Consider the following 11,372-nt stretch of genomic DNA (forward strand, 5'->3'; position numbering starts at 1 on the left):
TTTAAAATGATTCATTTTCCATGTTAAGATCCACGAAACAAGACGGACTGATGATAGAAACAAGTTTTTATTCCTCTTCAGTGTCAGGGCCGCTCGCTCGGATCACACAGCAGCGATTGTTGGCGTCCATCAGGCCCCGAAGGTTTCCACTTTATCAAACGGAAATAAGAATTTTATTAGCCTGCGCTAAGGAAAGCAGGATTTGTTTTTAATCAGACAGCGGGTTGTAATTTTTGGTTGTTATGACAGTCGATGCAGGAGGAGGGGGGTCGTTTCCATTCAGTTCTCCATGTCGGAGAGAAAATCTCGGATAATCACAACAGACTTGTTGAGTTGATGAAACACTTTATTTTTTTTTAAAGGGAAAAAAAGCCGACTTCACACAAAGGAAATATGCATATATGATTAAACTAACTTCAAATCACAAAGCGTTATAATGTTCCGTCATCACACATTTTTGGTTTGAACAATCGGAGCTGATAGTACACCGCAGGGGGTCAAACAACGTGACATGACTTTCTTCTTCTTCAAACTGAGAAAACATTATAAATAAATGTCTATAAGTCAGCGCTCACAGCCGAGATTGTCTTGAAATAAATATGCATAGAAAAAAATCTATCGTCGGTGTAGGCATGTTTAACAGTAACGGTGGTGGTCACTTCTTTAGCAACACGTGAATTGGAAAATAATTTCGACCTTATCCGTTTACACCAAAGCTAAACCTGCAAGAGCCTCAACAAATAATCTAATGAGACTTTTTCTGTTAATTTTCTACAAAGAAAAGGCTAACACACTCCACTCCCTGAACATACAAAAGTTGTTACAAATTAGTGCAGATCAGCCAGAGGCCTATAAAACTTATTGCCTTAACAAGCAGTTTAGAGAAAGATTCTCCAGCTTGTTTCTGAAATCCTACATTTTCTATTCCAAGAGAGTGAGAGTATAATTATGGAAAAACATGCAGCTAAAGCTCCACTAGATACAATATTTGTACAGTAGCCTAAGGAAACTTTTTCTTTTTACATTAGGAAAATCTGTATGTCAATAGCAGTGAAATCTTTCCCACAAGAAACGAAGGACAGAAATGTGACTACCATTCGTAGGACTGGAGGACAAACTGCATATCCTGAGCTGCTAAGTAGATTGTATAATTTGCATTAGTCAACAGAAAACAATTTTCAAAATTGCCTTAAATACAATAAAATATCACTTTCCACCTTCAAAACAGATGATTATTTCTCTTTTGGTCACAGAATGTATAATTTGGACATTATTTGCAGTCACTGCTGGACAGGAATTGATGATTTGTTATATTAAAAGTAATTCAACTATCAGGAAAATAAGACAAAGGTAAATTGAGACAAAGTGTCGTTTCAAGCAAAGCTGAGCAAAACATTTATGCTTGACTTTTGGCAAAAAGGAAAAAAAAAAGTAACAAATGCTCAAAACATACCAACTGAATCCCATCAACTGTTATGAGTGTTATGTTACACCTGCATCAGACTTGAAGTCAATCAAAAGCTTTGTCAAAACAACAACAAAAAAAAGTGACAATAAAAAAATTGTAGAAATAGTAAATCTTTCCCAAAGCTGATGATGGAGAGCTCCTCTGTATATTGGCGGTTCTTTCGGCAGTTGTGAAAGTCAACTTCAACTGCAGTTCTAATATTTTTAAATATTCATAGAATTCAAAATATCATTCGCTGATCAAGGGAGGCTAGAAATTATTCTAGAAAAGTATTTGGTTTGAAAGATGTGTTCAAAATGTAATGACGCCGTTCCGCTTGTTGACATCAATAAAATATTTGACTACTGCAACTACTGAAAATGTTGACACGTGGAAAAATAAAAATTTCAAACAGAAAAAAAAAAACAAACTTCTATTGCTGACATCAATTTCAATGTAAGGCTACTAAAAATATTAGTCCTGCATAATGAATAACATTACTTCTGAATAAATAACCCTATTTCAATTAGTAGATTCACGCAGTGCGAGATCTGTTAAAAATGATTGTCATTTAAAGCATCGCAATGCCACAGTGCAGGCTCAAGTGATCAGAGTGCGAAAGCAATGGAAGCATTGGACAGAGTGTTGATTTAAAATATAAAAAACAATTCACATTAGCAAAGCATGCACTTACCCCACCTGCCATGAAAAAAAAACTAACAAAAAAAAAAAACTAAACAGTTTTAAAGACACACACACATCTTCCCTGTTACGCCCTGTTACGCCCTGTTACGTTGTACTTGCAGAAGCTTGGTGTTATGCTGTTGTGTCCTGCTTGTGCCTTTGGCTACGGGCCTTGTAAACTTCAATCAGTAGGTCTTTGACGTACTGAATTTCGCGTTCTACAGACTCTGCCTTGTCGCGGAGCTCCCGGTTCCTCCCTTCAAGGCAATGCAACTGCTCCTCCAAAGAATCTAGCTCCGCCCTTTTTCGCTGGCGATACCTGCATTTAAGAAAAGAATAAAACAATGAAAAGTAAAGATCTTTGCCTGTCAAGTTATGTCAAAATTTACACCATCAAGCACAATCTCAACGTTACCTGTGAGCAGCAGTTTTGTTCTGATCTCTCTTCTTCTGTTTGCGCTCGCCACCTTCAGCTGGAATGATGTCCACTTCGTATTTTAAAGCACAGTGCTCGTCCTTCAGCCTGCATGCTTGTCTGCGCCCTGAAGACTCCAAGTTCAGACTCTCCCTAGCCATAAGAAGACACTCTGCACCCTGATCCTCAAGGAAATTACAATGTAGATCATGCTGCCCTATCTGCAGACTCTCTGATTTCACCTGTTCGTTGATGTTGCCGAAGAAGCTATGATAGGCCTCAGACTGTGGTGTTGCTGGAAGGTAACAACCCTCGCCGCTCTCTGATTTCCAAGAAACACTGGCTTTTGTTACCTCCACACTAGTTTTGATACTATTCAGCAGCTCGTTGTTACCGGTGCCTCCGCTGACATCCCTCATGCTATACATTAGCAAATCCTCTTTCTTATGTGGGACCTCAAGTGATCCACCAAAGCCAAATCCACCACCAACAACCTTCGTACCACCTATGACATCTTGACTGAAACAGCAATTTTTCTCTTCTTTTGGTAGAACCGCGCATCTTCTGACCTCAACTGCGCTACCCAGACAGTAGCTTTTCCCTACCACCTGCTCGTCCTCTACACAGCCATAGTTAGTGGTGAGGGTCACCACTGAGTTACCTGAGTTACTGCCTTTGGAACTCAACAAACTGTTATCGTACCCTTCGGTAAACCTCATGCCATCAGGAACTCTTTTCCTACCACACCCACTGGGGCGACTGCAGCTGTATGGGGCGTGTCTTGGAATTTTGGATCGCCCAATGGGCCCACCACAGATACTCAGCAGGTCCAGTTCTCCCGTTGCCAGGGTAACAAGGAGGGGGCTGGATTCCGATTGGTTGGATGTAGAGTATGATGCGTATGGCAGCTGACTGAACGGCTGAGGACCCGCCGGCAGTGGACCCCTGTCGCATTTTCCCAGCCTCTGCCCTTTATCTGGCAGTGGTTCAGACAGGAAGTAGTCCTCTAGTTGGGCGAGTTCCTCTTGCAGCAGAGAGGTCATGACCTCCAAGTCAGAGGGCACCTGGATATCATTCTGAAGGGGTGAAGGGGGAAGGGAGGCATTGGTGGAGGAGGGAGGGGAAGGAGGGTTTGGGAGGTACGAGGAGAAATCCACTTCTTCCGTCATCCAGTCAGTAAGACCATCACCTATTGAAAAGAGGAAATAAAGGCAATAGTCACATACTGGGGGAAAATATTACTGCCAAATGACACTCATGCAAACGTTATAGAAATCATCCAGCATCGCACGTAGCACCTCTCTAAAGGCATAATCTGAACAACAACAGTAAATGCAAAGCCAGATTTTTACTAAATATAGTTGTAACATATCAGAATATTAGACGTAGCTAGTTTTTACTTACTGTTCAAGAAGGACGAATGTGCTGCAGTGCCGAGCCCACCTGAAATGGGGAAAAATATAAAAAAGCGTACTCGCTGCAACTCACCAATTAAGTGCTGACTCTCCTCTGACACCTCCCCCCTGCACCCCTGTGATTGGCTGTGGTTAGCCTGTGGGTGAGAGAGAGCGAGGGGGTCTGCCGGGCAGACACGAAGACTCTTCCAAACAGGAGCTGATGTTGCCATCATTTTGTCTGTTGGTGCTTTGATTCAGTCCAAGTCCAAACATATGCTGAAAGCAAGAAGGGTCTGACAGATGGGCCACAGAGAGCAGGGCTGGGTGAGCATAATGAAACCTAGAGGGTAAACAGAAACAAGGATGAGAAAAGTGCTGCTACGTGGATGTAACTTATTCAGTTGACTGATGGGAATCAGGAATATCACTCTTGCTGTCCTCAGCAAGTTTCTCAACATGACTCAGTCTGTTGATGGTTGCTACACCTGCAAGTTATCATGTAAGTATCGTGGGGTTTTGAGCAATATGCAATTAACTCTCCTAAACATGCATCTTTAATCATATATCAATAGGTCTATACAATAGAAACATCAGCTTTGTAAAACAGCATTGCAGATCAACTACTTCAAAGGCCAAGCCCCAGTCAGTGAGAGTTGCGTCCTCTGGGCTTTGACCTGCCTCAAAGCAAAATGCACTTGGCGTCCTGAAAACACGTGGGACCAAGTGACGCTGTCTGCCGCCCAACTGTTGTCAAGAAGTAACTCTAGAGACACCCTGATCGTTAAATCGCATTAATGCAAATCAGCTGCTTCCAATCGCTTGTTCCTTTTAATCACCTCTCTTTGATCACTTAAGCAGTTTAGGTGATGTGGTAAATAAGAACATGGCAGTCATACAGCTGAAAGTGACAGAAATATGATACTGTAACATGTACAGCTAAAACAGCGTAGTGTCTATATGTTTACATGAACTGTAATTACCATCTTACCTATCATATGGTTGGCTAACTCAGCTCTGATATTATCTGATATTAATTCCGCTACTTACTGTTATCACAGCAAAGAAAAACAACCAAAACCCCGGAAGGCACGTCATTAGACAAACATGAACTACTTAGACATATTGTCTTCATGAAGAGACATAGACGAGAAATAGAAGAAATTGCATAAAGCAGATAAAACAGCCAAGAAACGGACCACTCCGCAACTGCAACTACTTGTGACACACAAACGGATTAGTAATAACCCAAAGAGCACACACTACAAACTTGACACAACTGCATGGACAGCGAGTAGAGAGAGTCTGACTTACTCCATTATTGCAGAGAAAAATGTAGAGCACTTGGGGGTGCGTTGCTAAAGCAAAGCACGACTTCTTTACGGGTCCGACAACTTAACGAATTTAAAGAGCCATATTTGAGCTCGGAATATCCGGAACAGCGCAAAGAGGGCGAGTTGTTGCTTTGTTGTGGTCGACCTGTAAACTGAGGAGGCTGCTTAATTGCGAGAAAGCATCAGTTCACTCACACCTAGCAACCAACTGCGTCACCAGGACAAACCGCGCTACTGAGTGAAGATCCCTCCGCCCCCGCCCGTCGCTTCATACTGAAGGACATCCCACAAGTTTATTACCGTTGCTGGATGTTATAAAAATAAGTTAGTCGTTTCTTTATGCTTCTTTCAAAAATATTATCATCACTTAATGTGTTACGTTATGTTTAGCTGTAATTTCTTGCAGTACTGCTCTCATACGAAGTGCAAATTATTTCAAATTCAGAAGTAAGTATTTACAAATATTTACTGTGAAAAGGAAGCCTGAAAGGATAAATAAGGCAAGCAAATCTAACACTGTTTACGAAACAAAAATGTTGTTGAAAATGCCGTGTACGGCAGGTAACTTCCCTTGGAAAGAAGAATGGGGGGGGGGTGGTTCAAATTTATCGTAACCAAGCTGTAAAATCTTAAGGAAATAACCTATGGGCAGAGGCCAAATGCTAATTGTTGTTAAAAATAAAATGCAACCGTGAAAGTTCAAAACGTGAGGAAAACATCAAGTGGTTCCGACTCGTTTAAGTGTTTATATCTCTACAGTAATCCTAAAAGTAATCACATTACACTAGCCATTGTTTTGCGTGTAGCCCACTGTTGCTATAGAGATGGGGCAGTGCCTGTAGTTTCTGAGCTCGATAACATAAGGGCTTGATGTACGTGAACACAGCACTCAAACACACAACAGCAGGCCTACAGCTGGGGGACTGTACCTTACCACATAGCATGGTATTGTTTTGGAGAGGGACTATATGGTTAACAGCGCACTTTGTTGTTCAGTACAAGTCTGTTGCATCTCCGTTGCATCAGTGGTCCACACTCATAGCGATTGGCTGCGTGTGCTCAGACAGCCGTTCTGTCATTGGTTGGGATCGGATACATGTGGAATTTGATTGGTCGATGGTAGGCAAGGCAAAGCATCATTGTGTTGTTATCTTTTTTTTTCCTGCAATGCAGACTCTGCACATGTTTCAGGTAAACAAACCGGGCGTGGATAACAGTGCTGCTGCTTTCAAAGCTGAGAAAAGCTTAGACATTTTCTATTTCGGTTTTACCAAGCTCATTAATATACTGCCAAAATAGAACAGCTTGTGTTCATCAAGTCTTGACTCATCAGACATTCTAAGACAACTAAATGACAGTGTGTGTGATTTATTACTAGACTTACTTTCATCAAAGGCATACAGTATCCCTGTGTTATTATTCTACAGTTACTCTATTGCGGCCTAATTATTCTAAGTCAAGGGTTCATATTCTTTTTTTGTCTTATTTAATCAGTATGTGTCAGCTCATATAGCTATCAACATCACAAGGGCATTGACTGATGAAACGACAGTCAGTAAGTGAATAATGAGGGATGAATTATTCAATATTTGTTGTTGACTGTTATCCTAATATACTGTGAGAATACTTATTTTCGTGGCTAATTTAGTTAGACACAGCTGTCAGAACCAAATTAATTTACGTGTAAAGACTGTCAATAACAATTACGTGAGGAATAAATCTTTGTTTTTCTCCTTTCAGCAAATCCCAGCACTGAGTGAATGCGCTGTTCTCCTGTTGCTATAGTAATAGCGGACACTGCCCCCTATTTTAGACTTGTTGTCTGGTTGCTGTTGCCATGGGATTTGCATCTCTCTCTCTCTCTCTCTCTCTCTCTCTCTCTCTCTCCCTTCATACCTGTACTGTTTTTCTTTTTCTTCAACCTCACCTCTGTTTCTGCACCCCTCCTTGTCCAAACATTCCTCCATCTGATTTGCTGAGTTGCATCTCTGTGACATTATCATTTTGCCAAAAACCAATGGACTTATTTCCACTTCTGCTGAATTTGCATATTGACGAAACACTGGCGTTTAGCCTCTAACAAATTCGTCCACTGAGCAGCATGTCTGTGCATTGATTAAAAGTTAGGAAACATCCAACTTGAATCGATTGCACTTAATCACAATATCCTGAACGGATGCAGTGTGACTAGTTCTACACAAAGGCAATCATCTCTTTGAATACAGTTAATCTACACAAACTGTGTGTGTCTGTACATCGTATTAAAATATTCTGGGCAGGACTCTGACATACACAAGTCTATCTGTGTTAATCTGAGTCATTTAAAGGGACAGCCCCGTTACAGTGGAGCAATTCAGCAAAATGCCCACTGAGTGGTAGCTGCCATGTGAGTGGAGTTTTGAGAGATTTGTAGAAAGGCAACCTGATGCAATCTAGATAAATGTGGCTGTAATGGAGACCAGATTGAGATAGTAGCTGCTGAAGTTAGAGGGTCTCCCAGGAAATCGCTGACTGCTCTCTCTGTCTGTATTAATTGGCCCACTGAGGGCTTCCTGTTTGCGCATCATGAGAGAAATCCAAGGTGTTCATGACAGCACGGCTGCTTTCCCTGTTGTCTCTATTATTAAGTGCAATTTCTTTTGTCATTATTTAGGAAAAGATGTAAAATGTGTAAATTACAGCACAGAATAAGTTTAATTCTCCCTCTTGCTTTGGATAATCCAATGGGCTCAGTGTCTCTGAGTCAAATCCTGATAATCCAAATTTTCCAGGTTGATTAAACAAAACAACCAAATGTAACAACTCAAGGGAAGGCTATCAAACTTTGAGTCAAACTGCACTTCAGATATATTTGAGATATTTATCATGATTTCCCATAGCGAGCTGTCCACCAGTTGATATCCACATTCATTGTCTGAATATTGTGTATGAGCCCAGAAGTCAGAAATGTGGATGCTGCATGCCAAGTGCACGTATGGCACGTTAGTTGGGGTTACACCATCATTTCATCATCATCTCTCTCTGAATTTATTGTCCTCAACTTTTGCCCCTCTTTGAACATACGATGAAAACATGGAATTCAGTTACAACTTGTGAATGGAAGCCTCTCAGAGGGGATTTGTGGGTGTTTTTGTGTGTGTGTGCAGCCTACAAATAACCCTCATTTGTTTCCATGTTTGGCATGAAAACAATTAATCAAGTCTCAAAAAAGTGACAAGCATCATAAAATTTTCATTCATGAATGTTATCTAGGCTAACTTAATTTGCATTCAGCTATGACAGATCTGATTTAGTCAGTCATAGGTTTATGTTTATTTACTATTCCTCAAGGACTTCATGGTAAATTAGAGGTGTTTGTAAAGGACTACAGCATCTGTTTTGTCCTCCTGTGGGATGTCTCAGCTTTTAGGGGATGACTGCTAACTAGCTGTAACTCCTAAAGGCATCTTGAATGAAGGTGTGCGTGCTTCACAAAGCTCAGCCCCACGAAACAAACGGAGCTGCATATTGTCAAACTTTACCTCATTCCGATGGAACTTCATGTGGATGGAAAAATCAATGTGTGGGAGGAAAAACTCACAGAGTTAAAAATAAACAAAAAACAGACAAGGTAAAGACAACAACAACAGCAGAACAGCCGAGATTAATAGTCGAGGGTCACAGATTTAACTCGAACTTGCTTTTCGCCCATTGACTGTGCTTTTCAAATTTCTAGCTCTTTAAACAAACAGGTCCCAAATGGTTGCTCGGTGTCATTCACAGCACTCAGGGTGTGAAATCCCTCCCCGCAAAGCCATCTAAACTTCAGAGGCTCAACGTCTGTCACCTCTTGAGTTTTACACAGCCAGTGTTCATTCAGGCCGCATGCATCATGCTCACAACAGTTCACACTGTTCACCCATCGGAGAGAAACCCAACAGTCACTCAACTTTATTCCACATTAAAGCTGAACTTTAAATTCTGAAGGTTAATTCATCTCTCAAAGTCTGTCAGTTTAAAATATGAGGCTTTACTGCCCAATAACAAGACATTTTTATTCCTCATCATTCATCAGTCATGTCACAGTGAAAGTCATGTAGGTGATCCTCTTATTCACTGTTACTTTTTGGTATTTGACTATTAAATCAAAACTGAAGCTCATGGCCTGAGTCCCCCTGCAGTGTTCCTCAGAATGGTCATGAAACAGATAAACATTACAGTTTAGTAATGATCAACTGCTTTCTTTCATTATAGCATACTAGGACTAAACACATGCATATATGCAAGTTTTCACATAGAAATGATATTTGAAAGTACTTCACATTCGTGGCTGATAAAAAAAAAAGCAAAACAAAAACAAAACAAAACAGAATAATCTCCCACATTGGGGTGCAGTTGTGGTTTTTCACAATCTTTGTCTTTGCCTCATTAGGTCAGCGTTGGAGCTTCTCCTTATTTTTCCCTCTGGATGTTTTTCAGATAGCGTTGTTGCGCTTGCCATGACATCCAAAAACATGTTTCTTGTATTGTAATTTAATGATTTGTATATATTGTGTACCCTATTTTGAATTAACGGCTGTCACATTAAATTGCCTTCAAAGAGAGCGAAGATGATTTGTTCCAAGAGGTAAACATTAAGAGTAGAACTTTCACTGGTGTATCAGATGCATTTAGTGAAAGTTTCTTTCATCTGCTACGCCTGAGTGTGTGTGTGTGTGTGTGTATGTGTGTGTGTGGGCATGTTCGGGGTTGGGCAGGAGATATTTCTCTTTAATCTTCTAAATTACGCTGAACTCACATGTGGATATGAAAACTTATAAATGTCTAGCCCTGAAATGTTACGAAGGATGTCTGGGTGGAAGTCTTTGACATGTGATGATAAACTCGCCCTCTTAGCCGAGCGATATCTCCATTTCATCAGAATTTTTTAAGGTTGTTTTCAGACAAGGTTAATATCTCCCATCAGTAATGACAAAATGCATGTGAGATTTGTGTTAATTTGCAGCCCGACTGTCTAAAAGCTCGGGGAAAAGGCCAGTCTGCGTGTGTGAAAGTGAGGAGAGATCACCCTTGGCTCATTAATATTTCACCAACAATAAGTCTGTGTGTCACTCACACTCATCACCATTGAAATGAGCTCACACTGCCCCCCACCAAAGATCTGTTTATTATTCAGTAAGCACACCAGAGACTACAAAGATGCAGAATGGCATGGTGTGTGAAAATTCCTCCCAAAGTCCGAGAAACGCGAACATTGTTATTGACGCTGCAAACAGAAAAAGTCTTCTACCTTCACCTGTACTGAACTGATAGATGATGAACTGGATGTTCCCTTTAAAAGACATCACTAAACATACATTACATGTTATTCATTTCAAACCGTTGAATTAAAAATGAAATTTTTCAAGTGCTGAATCTAATCGGTACCTCTCAGGGGTAAGGTGTGTTTCCATGATTACCTACATGTCTGTTAAACATTCCACTGATCCCTGCTATGAATTAATCACGCAGCCCAGTCATAAATTATCATCTATCTGCATGCGTGCTTCTCTCTCACCAATTTAAACCAGGAGCATGAGCAAAGACACGACATGTGAATATCTTTTTATGGCAAAATTCGTGCAAGAACTTGTTTATGGGGTTTTTTGTGAGGCATCTTTTTTTTTTTTTTTTTGTAACATGATTTCAAATTTCTCGATGTTGAATCATACATGTTAAGTTGCATGTAATTTCACTTCATGTTTCCTATTTTCATATGGCCCACCTAGTGCAGGGCAAACCATATAATTAATTACAGTGTGCCAGGAGTACATACATGGAGATTTCCAGTACTTCTGTAGTTAACCAAATTTAATGAGACAATTAACTAATTAAACCACCTGACTACTCTCATGTAAATAGAGAAATGTCTTAAAGGAGACACCTATTGTGTGCTCTCATTTAAATGGGGACTCTAGGAGCTCATTAGGGCATGTGAGATTATTTAAAGAAAGCTGGTAATTAACAACTTGTTTCCCAAAAACACTAATTATGGAAGCAAGAGCTGGTTTGTATCTGAATGTCCTCAGTTAAGCCAATTTGTCAGCAACAAACCAGTTTATCAGACAAACACACCCACA

At 40.4% G+C, this 11,372-nt stretch overlaps 1 protein-coding gene across 1 annotated transcript; it reads right to left on the reverse strand.

The window, feature by feature from the left end:
* Positions 1-330: 330 nt before the first annotated feature.
* atf5a (activating transcription factor 5a) lies at positions 331-5,513 on the reverse strand. Its single transcript, XM_046411643.1, has 4 exons — positions 5,255-5,513; positions 4,035-4,283; positions 2,547-3,735; positions 331-2,450 (listed from the first exon to the last, which is right to left on the reverse strand). Exons 2-4 carry the CDS (start codon positions 4,174-4,176, stop codon positions 2,264-2,266), a joined length of 1,518 nt encoding a protein of 505 aa, XP_046267599.1. The 5' UTR covers positions 4,177-4,283; positions 5,255-5,513; the 3' UTR covers positions 331-2,263.
* Between the last annotated feature and the right edge of the window lie 5,859 nt (positions 5,514-11,372).

Source organism: Scatophagus argus, chromosome 14 (assembly GCF_020382885.2).
Source record: "Scatophagus argus isolate fScaArg1 chromosome 14, fScaArg1.pri, whole genome shotgun sequence".
In the NCBI taxonomy this organism is placed as follows: domain Eukaryota; kingdom Metazoa; phylum Chordata; class Actinopteri; family Scatophagidae; genus Scatophagus; species Scatophagus argus.